At 40.9% G+C, this 14,124-nt stretch overlaps 1 protein-coding gene and 1 long non-coding RNA gene across 3 annotated transcripts; both read left to right on the forward strand.

The window, feature by feature from the left end:
* Positions 1-522: 522 nt before the first annotated feature.
* Positions 523-4,526, forward strand: LOC145876331 (uncharacterized). Its single transcript, XR_014391496.1, has 2 exons — positions 523-638; positions 3,003-4,526. It is a non-coding gene; the product is annotated as an uncharacterized LOC145876331 (long non-coding RNA).
* Positions 4,527-7,351: 2,825 nt separating this feature from the next.
* On the forward strand, positions 7,352-13,506 carry LOC123732974 (NLR family CARD domain-containing protein 3-like). Of its 2 annotated transcripts, XM_045712315.2 has the most exons (6): positions 7,352-7,489; positions 9,134-9,253; positions 10,345-10,407; positions 10,735-10,970; positions 11,136-12,969; positions 13,301-13,505. In XM_045712315.2, the coding sequence occupies exons 1-6, from the start codon at positions 7,422-7,424 to the stop codon at positions 13,488-13,490; spliced, it is 2,511 nt and encodes an 836-aa protein (XP_045568271.2). In that variant the 5' UTR covers positions 7,352-7,421; the 3' UTR covers positions 13,491-13,505. The 2 variants fall into 2 exon arrangements, with proteins under 2 accessions (XP_045568271.2, XP_082828248.1); XM_082972122.1 differs by lacking the exon at positions 10,345-10,407 and having other exon boundaries at positions 13,301-13,506.
* Positions 13,507-14,124: the final 618 nt, after the last annotated feature.

A 14,124-nucleotide genomic window follows, 5' to 3' on the forward strand; every position in this document is an offset into this window, starting at 1 on the left:
ATCCTAGATCATAATGAATCAGATAACATGGAGAGGGGGGACCTGATCCTATGTCATAATGAATCAGATTACATGGAGAGGAGGACCTGATCCTAGATCATAATGAATCAGATTACATGGAGAGGGGGGACCTGATCCTATGTCATAATGAATCAGATTACATGGAGAGGAGGACCTGATCCTAGATCATAATGAATCAGATTACATGGAGAGGGGGGACCTGATCCTAGATCATAATGAATCAGATTACATGGAGAGGGGGGACCTGATCCTAGATCACAATGAATCAGATTACATGGAGAGGGGGGACCTGATCCTAGATCATAATGAATCAGATTACATGGAGAGGGGGGACCTGATCCTAGATCAAAATGAATCAGATTACATGGAGAGGGGGACCTGATCCTAGATCAGCAATCCAACTCTGGGACACTGCCTGTATGAAACAGAACACATAGTTATAAAGTGTAGTTACAGCAGGTATTTACTGCCATCTAGTGGAAGATACCAATAAAACACTTTATTTTCAGGGTGGGGAGACGGCTGATTGAAACCGAAAGTAAAGTTGTTCTTTTGTTCAGGATCCATTTTGAGACGACAGAGCAGAAAACACTACATGGAGATTATTGAAAAATAAAGTAAGTATTTCTGAACAATAATCTATTCTAAAGGACAGAGTAAGAGAATGAATACTAGGAATGAGATATTACTAGTTAGTAGAACTGCTACTTGAGCTGAGTTGCTGACAGACAGCAGTTTTCAAAGTGGAAACTAATCAGTAGGTCTACATGTTATCAGTAAAACGTCTGGTAAAGATGGCGGAGGAGCTTTTACATTATATGGTTTAATGTTTATCTCAGGGTTTCTCAATCCTTTTGTTCTTACCAGCACGTACACACCTGATTCAACTAATCATTAAATATTTTATGACAGTTTAATATTTGAGGCATACAAATTAACATTCTCAAATAATTAAAACCTTTTGGGTTTGTAGGCCTGTTAACAATTATTATAGTCCTACAGTAACTCACATTCTGGAGGAAAAAACACAGCTAAACTTGGTTTCCAGTAAATTATATGTTTAGCTAAAATAATGTAAGAGAGATGTCTTGAAGAAACGCATCTGGGTTTAGAACTCTGTGTCTCAGTGCCCTGCGACAGTGGAAAGTTAGTTTTGCATGGCCCGGTGCTACAGGTGAGTGGAGTTTTTCTTTAAGGACCAATGGAATGGTCTAAAATGCGTAAACTCTGCGCACCCGGGGAGCCGGGCAATGCAAAACAAATTCACCCTGTGACCGTTGTTTTATTTCCTTATATGAAACTGAAAGTAACTTTGTAGCCCACGCAGTTACAAAATGTCTGTTGAAACTGTGGCTCATATGTCTCTAGAACGTTAGAACAGTGGTGGAAAAAGTACGCAATTCTCATACTGGACTAAAAGTAAAGACACCTTAATAGAAAATGACTCAATTAAAAGTGAAAGTCACCCAGTAAAATACTTCTTCAGTAAAAGTCAAAGTATTTGGTTTCAAATATAATTAAGTATCAAAAGTAAATGTAATTGCTAAAATATACTTAAGCATCAAAAGTAAAAGTAAAGTAGTGATAATTTAAAATTCCTTTTATTAAGCAAACCAGACGGCACAATTTTCTTGTTATTTTAATTTACGGATAGCCAGGGTCACACTCCAACACTCAGACATCATTTAAAAATGAAGCATTTGTGTTTAGTGAGTCCTCCAGATCAGAGGCAGTAGGGATGACCAGGGATGTTCTCTGTTTAGTGAGTCCTTCAGATCAGAGGCAGTAGGGATGACCAGGGATGTTCTCTGTTTAGTGAGTCCTCCAGATCAGAGACAGTAGGGATGACCAGGGATGTTCTCTGTTTAGTGAGTCCTCCAGATCAGAGGCAGTAGGGATGACCAGGGATGTTCTCTGTTTAGTGAGTCCTCCAGATCAGAGGCAGTAGGGATGACCAGGGATGTTCTCTGTTTAGTGAGTCCGCAGTAGGGATGACCAGGGATGTTCTCTGTTTAGTTAGTCCTCCAGATCAGAGGCAGTAGGGATGACCAGGGATGTTCTCTGTTTAGTTAGTCCTCCAGATCAGAGGCAGTAGGGATGTTCTCTTGATAAGTGTTCAAATTGGACCGTTTTCTGTCCTGCTAAGCATTCAACATGTAACGAGTACTTTTGGGTGTCAGGGAAAATGTATGGACTAAATAGTACATCTTTTTCTTCATGAATGTAGAGAAGTAAAAGAGAAAGTTGTTAAAAATATATTTCTCAAAGAGATAATGAATGAATGAGAACAATTGACATTCAAGAATTAGTCACTGTGTTAACCACAACCAACATGTTGGATCTCTGTTTAGTTGTCACTGTGTTAACCACAACCAACATGCTGGATCTCTGTTTAGTTGTCACTGTGTTAACCACAACCAACATGCTGGATCTCTGTTTAGTTGTCACTGTGTTAACCACAACCAACATGCTGGATCTCTGTTTAGTTGTCACTGTGTTAACCACAACCAACATGCTGGATCTCTGTTTAGTTGTCCCTGTGTTGACCACAACCAACATGCTGGATCTCTGTTTAGTTGTCACTGTGTTAACCGCAACCAACATGCTGGATCTCTGTTTAGTTGTCACTGTGTTAACCACAACCAACATGCTGGATCTCTGTTTAGTTGTCACTGTGTTAACCACAACCAACATGTTGGATCTCTGTTTAGTTGTCACTGTGTTAACCACAACCAACATGCTGGATCTCTGTTTAGTTGTCACTGTGTTAACCACAACCAACATGCTGGATCTCTGTTTAGTTGTCACTGTGTTAACCACAACCAACATGTTGGATCTCTGTTTAGTTGTCACTGTGTTAACCACAACCAACATGCTGGATCTCTGTTTAGTTGTCACTGTGTTAACCACAACCAACATGCTGGATCTCTGTTTAGTTGTCCCTGTGTTGACCACAATCAACATGTTGGATCTCTGTTTAGGGGTCAGTGCTCTAAAATGAGTCTCTCTGGGGAGAGAGAGGAGGGGGGCCCTGCCTCTAAAATGCATCTCTCTGGGGGACATGACACCAAAGCTAAGAGGTAAGATGACAATTTTATGAAGAATTTATTAACTTTATTTCCAAAATAAATAGCTATCTTAAGATGAATGCAGTTACTGTAAATCTCTCTGGATAAGAGCATCTGCTAAATCAGGGGTTCTCAATCCGGGGTCTGTGGAGGTACTGCAGGGGTTCTCAATCCGGGGTCTGTGGAGGTACTGCAGGGGCTCCACGGCACCCTGACTGTACTCGTTGCAATGTAACACATTTGATAGAATTTTCACATGACACGACCACTTTGCCTACTCTTAATTATTGCCTAATATAATGGAATGCATATTTTCTTTACCAATTCTGATCGTTGTTACAAGAAGAATTTTGACAATATTCCCGTTATATCAACACACTCTTCACACCCGTTTAACAACTCTAAATAGCTTTGGCATAGTAGGCATCAAGTCCCTTGCCAATAATGTTGCCCATAACGTTGCATTCAATGTTCATTTTCATCGAACACAGATTACGCCCTAGATGTCTTCAATTGCCCAATTTATAGCCACGCCCAATTTAGGATTATGTTTTAACAATGTGATGTTGTGCTCCCAAGGGAGAACTTGAAATAACATGATGTGGATAATTAAATAATCAAAAGAAAAACGTGTTAATTTTACACTCAGAAAAGAAGGTTCCTTATAGAACCAAAAAGGCTTCTATCACTTCCTTAATATATGGAACCACTAAAAGTGATATATATTTTGGGGTTCAGTGAAGAAGAACCTCTAGAGTTCTGATCAATGAAAGGTGAATGTTTAGAGGATATGAACCCAGCAGACCTCCAGGGGTCAGATCAATTCCTCACGTTTTTTCCAGCGCCCGGCCCGGGATATAAACCAGCCACCTTTGGACCACAGGTCCAACTCCTGCCACAGCTCCAACTCCTTAGCCGCTGGACGAAAACCTGAGTTAATCTTGAGAAATTAGCATAAATTAATCTGCCAAAATGAAGACAAAACGCTTTGGAGACATACATGGTATCACTTGTTATACATAAGTATTATACATAAATCATTGCCAAAAGCACAAGACATATATTATTTATGGATTGACCATATAGAGATATAAAACATTATTTTTAACTACTGCAAAGCAATTACATGTGGCTCAGGAACCACTGACTCGCTGCATTATTCTATTGTATTATCAAGACACCTGCTGTTAACTCTTAACTACTTAGGACAGCTCACGAGGTGTTCTAAATATCTGCCGACTAGGTGGGACTAGAGACTTCATGCATAGCTTTAATTTATTCCCGGAAGTGTCAAATGTCTTTATTCTCAGCACTTATACGACCACTTCTCTACTCTGAGACGCTTTGTGGATATGGGCCTAGATCTCAAAATATTGTTATAAAAAAAGTGGAACGTTTGTTTAACATAATAATAAAAAATGAATATTACTAATGTAACCCACTGTAAAGACTGGGCTTAGTTGATTGTGTTGCACTGCTCATGTCCGCGTTCTGGAACTGTCCGAGTCCACGTCCTGTGTGGCACCAAGAATATTGTCCGGTTACGCGCAGAGTGGACTAAGGTAAATTTTGGGGAATAACGATGGAGTTTGTTACAGTGTTGAAACGCCAAACTTTATTGTTCAATTAGCTTTTTGCTTTATGGTCAGGGACAGTATGAGTGTAGCCAGATCCTTTTCACTCTCTATCCTTGTTTCATTTTGTGGTTCACCGGATTCGTCATCATCATCGAGACAAACGACAGATGAACGTCCTGCTAGCTAGCCAAGCTAGTCGGTAAAGCTAGGTAAGCTAGCTAGCTACTCTACCAGCAGCATCCTAGTTATCCTAGCTAGTCGGTACAGCTAGGTAAGCTAGCTAGCTACTCTACCAGCAGCATCCTAGTTATCCTAGCTAGTCGGTACAGCTAGGTAAGCTAGCTAGCATCTCTACCAGCAGCATCCTAGTTATCCAAGCTAGTAGGTACAGCTGGGTAAGCTAGCTAGCTAGCTACCCTACCAGCAGCATCCTAGTTATCCTAGCTAGTCGGTACAGCTGGGTAAGCTAGCTAGCTACTCTACCAGCAGCATCCTAGTTATCCTAGCTAGTCGGTACAGCTGGGTAAGCTAGCTAGCTACTCTACCAGCAGCATCCTAGTTATCCTAGCTAGTCGGTACAGCTAGGTAAGCTAGCTAGCTACTATACCAGCAGCATCCTAGTTATCCTAGCTAGCCGGTACAGCTGGGTAAGCTAGCTAGCTACTCTACCAGCAGCATCCTAGTTATCCTAGCTAGTCGGTACAGCTGGGTAAGCTAGCTAGCTACTCTACCAGCAGCATCCTAGTTATCCTATCCTCCCTCTCTCGTTGACGGATGCTGGCTACCTCTGTCCGGTTCTCCTCTCTTCACTAGATGGATGGTAACATTAGTGTTTAACCCCTCTGTATCCAAGGACCAATCTTTTGAATATTATTTTCGGGGCGCCTCAAGTAGGCTGGACACATTCCATTATTTTTTTTAATTCTCAGCTGCCTCACCAACGTCTGAATGTGCATTAATAACTTTTAATTGCTAAATATTTCCAATAGATGGCAGCATAAGACCACGAAGCATCAGTTATAGGCTACAAGCAGCAATATGATTGACATAAAATAGCATGCAACCACAGACTATATGTCCCATGATTTTCTAAAATGGTCACTCATTAACATGACTTTAGTTAGCTATATATCTCGTTTTAGGGCTGTGTTGCTTTTGGGAGAGCAAAATAATAGTGACTATAGCAGGTATTGAACCCCGGGTAAATTATCACTAGTCAGAACCTCAACCTCAGTATACATGCATTATAAAAAGTAATGTTAATATCTTATATTGCGAGTAAACAACCTCGGAATAGAAAAGACAAGAGTGCATCATCCAGCCCGCCAATAAATTACATAATTCAACCCTCCCGGTTAGTAAATTCCCCTCAACATGCCCCTGGAGAAGGCAGAGCGACGACACCAGCTTTTTACCGGGGCTGAGTTGACTACTAGAGAGAGAAGGCAGAGCGATGACACCAGCTTTTTACCGGGGCTGAATTGACTTCTAGAGAGAGAAGGCAGAGCGACGACACCAGCTTTTTACCGGGGCTGAGTTGACTACTAGAGAGAGAAGGCAGAGTGAAGACACCAGCTTTTTACCGGGGCTGAGTTGACTACTAGAGAGAGAAGACAGAGTGGCTCGATGCTGGTTGATGAATTTGACAATGAATGTACCTGGAAAATACGTTTTTCTCAACTAGAGGTGACTGAATTAATGTTCAGACTTATTGATAATCGTTATATTAATGAACTATAATTTCAAAACATGAGCATAAAAACAGGTAATAATAAACATGAATCATTATATTACTTCACAGTAATCTGTTAAATGCTTTTTCAGTCCTTCCTCTTGTGTTAGCAGTGTGGAAAGGGACAGAAAGAAGCACACAGGAGTTTTCCTGTGATGGGGAGTGGTGATGTATCCAGGGAGAAAACTAAACTAATCTTCTGAAATGTCATTTGTGGTCTTATGTTCCCATCTATTGGAATTATTTAGCAACTGCAGTAGTGCTGAAAAAATGTGTTATTCCTTACTAAAGTAGTAATTACTCAGAATCGCAAAATATAACATTTTCTAGTTCCTTTTACCACTTATAATAAAATAAAAAGTTTATAGCATAACAAACAATTAAACTGACATAAAACAAAAACACCATACATTTAGTTAATTATATATATAAACTATTTATTTAGATGGGTGACATTATCTGCCAAAGTAACAGCCCTGTAGACAAAGAAGAGCTCTCCAGTAGGTACCAAAATATTCAAAGGACATTTTCTCAAAAGTGATGTTACAAGTTTATCAACTTTCAAAGCAGAATGACTTTCCCATTGTTCCTCAACTGCAGTGTCTGATATACCATTTTCTAGTTCTGAGTCTCTACTTTTATCCAATGTAAAAAACACAATTTTGCTACATAAGATCGAAACGGTCGGTCACATTTGAGAGTGAGGCAGATATATAGCATTTTGTAAAAAATTATTATTTGTCTCTCTGAAAGGAAACCATCAAGTGATAGATTTTAAACAAAAACATGTCTGTCATTGAACAACCCCATGCCATGATTAAAAAACACACCTCTATAATAATTTCTTTAAACAATAAAAGCTAATTTACCAACATTTCTGAAAATGGATATGTAGCGGTTCGGAATGAAACTCGTTTCCCCATCTGAGATCAGAGTAGATGAGAGATGTAATGTTTGTCTCTGTTGTGTTGAAGTCCAATCAAGCAGGAGAGACCAGCCTCCCCTGTACCCAGCTGTGTGTCCATGAAGAGTGACCAGTCTATGGATCGTCCTATATCCTTTAGAGAGGGAGACTTTTCTACTGAACAAAGGTAAGAAGAACTCATGGGTCATGGTCAGTGAGTTAAACAACACTGTCTCTAGACATTTCTCCTCTCCCATTTTCACATTTCTTTTTGTTGTTTTCATAATCCATAGGCTAATACTTTAGTCCATTTTCATAGTCCTAAAACAATATTAAACAAACACAACATTCCCTCCCTGTATGTGTGTGTGTGTGTGTGTGTGTGTGTGTGTGTGTGTGTGTGTGTGTGTGTGTGTGTGTGTGTGTGTGTGTGTGTGTGTGTGTGCTCTCCCTGGATGAGGAGATGTAATCTCTATCCTGATTGCCTAGTCACTTTTACCCTTACCTACATGTACATATTACCTCAATTACCTCAACTACCTGGTACCCCTGCACATTGACTCAGTACTGGTACTCCTTATAGTCTCATTATTACCTCAACTACCTGGTACCCCTGCACATTGACTCAGTACTGGTACTCCTTATAGTCTCATTATTACCTCAACTACCTGGTACCCCTGCACATTGACTCAGTACTGGTACTCCTTATAGTCTCATTATTACCTCAACTACCTGGTACCCCTGCACATTGACTCAGTACTGGTACTCCTTATAGTCTCATTATTACCTCAACTACCTGGTACCCCTGCACATTGACTCAGTACTGGTACTCCTTATAGTCTCATTATTACCTCAACTACCTGGTACCCCTGCACATTGACTCAGTACTGGTACTCCTTATAGTCTCATTATTACCTCAACTACCTGGTACCCCTGCACATTGACTCAGTACTGGTACTCCTTATAGTCTCATTATTACCTCAACTACCTGGTACCCCTGCACATTGACTCAGTACTGGTACTCCTTATAGTCTCATTATTACCTCAACTACCTGGTACCCCTGCACATTGACTCAGTACTGGTACTCCTTATAGTCTCATTATTACCTCAACTACCTGGTACCCCTGCACATTGACTCAGTACTGGTACTCCTTATAGTCTCATTATTACCTCAACTACCTGGTACCCCTGCACATTGACTCAGTACTGGTACTCCTTATAGTCTCATTATTACCTCAACTACCTGGTACCCCTGCACATTGACTCAGTACTGGTACTCCTTATAGTCTCATTATTACCTCAACTACCTGGTACCCCTGCATATTGACTCAGTACTGGTACTCCTTATAGTCTCATTATTACCTCAACTACCTGGTACCCCTGCATATTGACTCAGTACTGGTACTCCGTATAGTCTCATTATTGTTTGTTTTATTGTGTTCTGTTTGACTGGTACTGTATATATAGACATATTGATGTTTTATTGTGTTACTGTTTGACTGGTACTGTACATATGGACATACTATAAAGTATGTGCATCAATAGACTCTGAAGGATTCAAGTGGAACTGAGATGAAGTGAATCAGTATCTGTATGTGACAACTCAATATTAGGAGGGTGTTCTTAATGTTTTACATTTATTTTGTTTGTTGATGTTTGTTGATTAATGTAATGTCACATAATTCAAGGCTTAATTAATATAATGGCACATATTTTAATGCTTTATGTCAGCATATATTTTAGTGCTTTATGTAATGTATTTTATCTATTGAAATATGGTTTTATATATTATATATATCGTAGTTTGATGGTGATTCATTATTTTTCCAGATTCTCTAACCAAACTCTGAGATCAGTCTCTCCAGTACCCAGTCATCTGTCCATGAAGAGTGACTCCTCTATGGATCATCCTATACAGTTTAATAATGGATCAGGGACCTTTGACCCCAGGTAAGTTACTGGTCAGAATTGATGATATTTCTATTGAAGAGGAGAACCTTCAAGATCTGAAACCAGATGTATTTTGTGTATCTGAGTATATACTGTAAAGCATCTGCTTATCATTTGTTGTTTATGTCATATATTTTAAGACACTGAGTGTACAAAACATTATGAACACCTGCTTTTTCCATGACGTAGATTGACCAGGTGAATCCAGGTGAAAGCAATGATCCCTTATTGACGTCACTTGTTAAATCCACTTCAATCAGTGTAGACGAAGGGGAGGTTAAAGAAGGATTTTTAAGCCTTGAGACAATTGAGACATGGATTGTGTATGTGTGCCATTCAGAGGGTGAATGAGCAAGTCAATATATTTAAGTACCTTTGAATGGGGTATTGTGGTAGGTCTCAGGCACAAAATTCTAGTAATGGTGTTGTGGACATGTTATTCATTCCAGAGGCTACTACCACACTCAGACAGCACAGTATACTGTTCCCAGCTGTCTGTCTATGAACACAGTATACTGTTCCCAGCTGTCTGTCTATGAACACAGTATACTGATCCCAGCTGTCTGTCTGTCTATGAACACAGTATACTGATCCCAGCTGTCTGTCTATGAACACAGTATACTGATCCCAGCTGTCTGTCTATGAACACAGTATACTGTTCCCAGCTGTCTGTCTATGAACACAGTATACTGTTCCCAGCTGTCTGTCTATGAACACAGTATACTGTTCCCAGCTGTCTGTCTATGAACACAGTATACTGATCCCAGCTGTCTGTCTATGAACACAGTATACTGTTCCCAGCTGTCTGTCTATGAACACAGTATACTGATCCCAGCTGTCTGTCTATGAACACAGTATACTGTTCCCAGCTGTCTGTCTATGAACACAGTATACTGTTCCCAGCTGTCTGTCTATGAACACAGTATACTGTTCCCAGCTGTCTGTCTATGAACACAGTATACTGTTCCCAGCTGTCTGTCTATGAACACAGTATACTGTTCCCAGCTGTCTGTCTATGAACACAGTATACTGTTCCCAGCTGTCTGTCTATGAACACAGTATACTGATCCCAGCTGTCTGTCTATGAACAGTGACTTCTCCATGGATCGTCCTGTTAATTCCAGTGGTGGAAGATCAATCACCTTTGACCGAAGGTACGTCACCACATTTTGAGAATCTTCAAGATGTCATATAGATATGTTGTTGTAATTTGTAATTTGTTGTAACTGAGTTTATTAGAGTAATTACTGCACCCTCTTATATCTCTGTAGTGGATGGTCTACTCTGTTAGAGGATCAGTATCTCTCCTTTATCTCTGTAGTGGATGGTCTACTCTGTTAGAGGATCAGTATCTCTCCTTTATCTCTGTAGTGGATGGTCTACTCTGTTAGAGGATCAGTATCTCTCTCTCTCCTTTATCTCTGTAGTGGATGGTCTACTCTGTTAAAGGATCAGTATCTCTCTCTCCTTTATCTCTGTAGTGGATGGTCTACTCTGCCAGAGGATCAGTCCAGGTGTGCAGTGTGCCAGCAGGTTCTGAGGGATCCAGTCTCTATCACCTGTGGACACAGGTTCTGCAGACAGTGCATCACCAGATACTGGGAGAAACCTGCTCCTTCAGGAGACTATGACTGTCCTCAGTGTAGAAAGAGATCCAGAACACGTCCTGTACTACAGCACCTGGGGGAACCCAATGATGCAAGAGGCTCTGAAAACAGTAAGACCACTTGCAGACCTGTGCTAAGTCAATACCTCAATATGATTTAAATGTAGTTAACTACAATAATATGAGATAATATAAGTTACTGTAGTTGTGGAGGCCCACATTTCATCCTGTCAATGACTGTGTCTGATACACATCCATTTTACTCCTCCCTTGTAGTGGATGACAGCCTGCAGAGAGCTATAGTAAACCATAAAGACAGTCTGCAGAGAGCTATAGTAAACCATAAAGACAGTCTGATAAGGAGGTATGAATGTGTGATAGAAGGCATGGAAACAGCAGGGAACCAAACTCCCCTCAACAGGATTTACACAGAGCTCTACATCACAGAAGGAGAGAGTGAAGGTGTTAACAATGAACATGAGGTGTGGCAGCTAGAGACAGCATCCAGGACACCAACCTCACATGACACAGCAATCCACTGCAATGACATCTTTAAACCCTTACCTGGCCAAGAGAGAAGCATCAGAACTGTGCTGACGAAGGGTATCGCTGGCATCGGAAAAACAGTCTCTGTGCAGAAGTTCATCCTAGACTGGGCTGAAGGGAAGGCAAACCAAGATGTGGAGATCATATTTGTGCTTCCTTTCCGGGAGCTGAACTTGATCAAAGATCTCCAGTACAGTCTTCTCAGACTTTTAAATGACTTCCACACAGAACTAGACATAGGCAATGCAAAGAAACTCACTGCCTGTAAAGCTATATTCATCTTTGATGGTTTGGATGAAAGCAGACTTCCATTGGATTTCCAGCACAATGAAAAGGTGTCTGATGTCACCCAGACATCATCTGTTGATGTTCTGCTGACAAACCTCATCAAGGGGAATCTGCTTCCCTCTGCTCTCCTATGGATAACCTCCCGACCTGCAGCAGCCAATCAGATCCCCCCTAAGTGTGTTGACCAGGTGACAGAGGTACGAGGGTTCAATGACCCACAGAAGGAGGAGTACTTCAGGAAGAGATTCAGTGATGATGACCTGGCCAACAGAATCATCTCACACATAAAGACATCAAGGAGCCTCCACATCATGTGCCACATGCCGGTGTTCTGTTGGATTTCTGCAATAGTCTTTGAACACATGTTGAGTACAGACAAGAAGAGAGAGATGCCCACGACTCTGACTGAGATGTCCATACACTTCCTGCTCATTCAGACCAGCCTGAAGAACCAGAAGTATCATGGAAGAGATGAGATGGATCAAGAGGAGCTCATGGAGTCAGATAAGGAAATTCTTCTGAAGCTGGGGAGGCTGGCGTTTGAAAATCTGGAGAAGGGTAATCTCATGTTCTATGAAGAAGACCTGAAAGAGTGTGGCCTTGATGTCAAAGAAGCCTCAGTGTACTCAGGAGTGTGCACACAAATCTTTAAAGAAGAGTCTGTGTTATTTCAGAGAGTGGTGTACTGCTTTGTTCATCTCAGCATTCAGGAGTTTCTCTCAGCTGTCTACATGTACCATTGTTACACAACCAGGAACATGGATGCACTGAAGCCCTTCCTCAAGAGAAAGTCTAGAGGTGCGTCTGAAGAGCTAACCTTGCATGAGCTGCTGAAGAGTACCGTGGATAAAGCCTTGGAGAGTAAGAATGGACACCTGGACCTTTTTGTCCGCTTCCTTCATGGCATGTCACTGGAGTCCAATCAGAAACTCCTACGAGGTCTGGTGGCACAGACAGAAAGCAGTCCGGAGAGCGTCCAGAAAACAATCCGATCCCTTAAGGTGATGCAGAGGAAGAACATGTCCCCTGAGAGGTGCATCAATCTCTTCCACTGTCTGATAGAGATGAAAGACCATTCAGTACAGAAGTTCATCGAAGTGTACTTGAGGTCAGAAAAGAGATCCAAAAACCTCACACATGCTCAGTGTTCAGCGCTGGCCTACATGCTGCAGATATCAGAGGAGGTTCTGGATGTGTTTAACCCAAAGGAATACAAGACATCAGAGGAGGGTCGTAGGAGACTGGTCCCAGCTGTGAGAGGCTGCAGGAAAGCTCTGTAAGTATCACTGTAAATATCGCACACCAAAATAAATTGTAGTTATAGCAGTATTTTCATTGGCTGACTGGCTCTGTAAGTAATCATGAGACTATCCCACAGACCAAACTTTACTGAATGTAGGAACAACAGTATTTTCATTGGCTGACTAAACTTTCTATCAGCTGAAAACTCTTAAACTACAAAACAAACTAATCAGTAAAGTTGTAGCATTGAGCCATGAATGCACAGCCTGTACATTATTCGTGCACCATAACGGTGTAAGCTAGGAAAGCTGAGAATAACTTTTTAATACAACCTGTATGTCATTGTATTTCTTCTGTGTTTGCAGACTAGCTGGCTGTAAACTCACAGACACATCCTGTGAAGTGTTGGCCTCAGTTCTCAGTTCAAACCCCTCACACCTGAGAGAGCTGGACCTGAGTAACAATGACCTGAAGGATTCAGGAGTGAAGCTGCTCTCTGCTGGACTGGGGAATCCCCACTGTAAACTGGAGACTCTGAGGTCAGTATTCCTGTAGTTGGTCAACAAGTGATAACTGTTCACCAGATCCACATGTGTTTACCAGACACATAGTCCACACCATATGTGTTTGGACAGTGAAGCTTACAGTTTTAAATGTGGTGCTATGCTCCAGCATTTTGGATTTGAGATGTTTCATATCAGGTGACAGTACAGAATGTCACCTTTTATTTGAGGGTATTTTCATACATAGCTGTGTTACTGTTATTAAGAAAGGAAAGCACTTTATGTATTTAGTTCTCCCATTTGAAAAAGTTGTACATATTCGGACAAATTCACTTATATTGTATTAAAGTTGTCATAAGTTTAGTATTTAGTCCCATGTTCCATGCCTGCAGTGATTACATCAAGCTTGTGATTCTACAAACTTGTTGAATTCATTTGCAGTTTGTCTTGGTTGTGTTTTGGATGATGTTTTTCCTAATAGAAACTGATTGGTGAATAATGTCCTGTCATTTTGGAGTCACTTCACTTGTATTGTCAGTAAGAATAGAAGATGTTTCTGAACACTTCTACATTCATGTGGATGCTACCATGATTATGAATAATCAGGAATGAATCGTGAATAATGAGAAATGAGAAAGTTACAGAGGCACAAAGATCAGACCCCCTCTGTTATTGGTGTTATTCTG

The sequence above is a fragment of the Salmo salar genome, unplaced genomic scaffold, assembly GCF_965601325.2.
Source record: "Salmo salar unplaced genomic scaffold, fSalSal1 ptg000578l, whole genome shotgun sequence".
Lineage (NCBI taxonomy): Eukaryota > Metazoa > Chordata > Actinopteri > Salmoniformes > Salmonidae > Salmo > Salmo salar.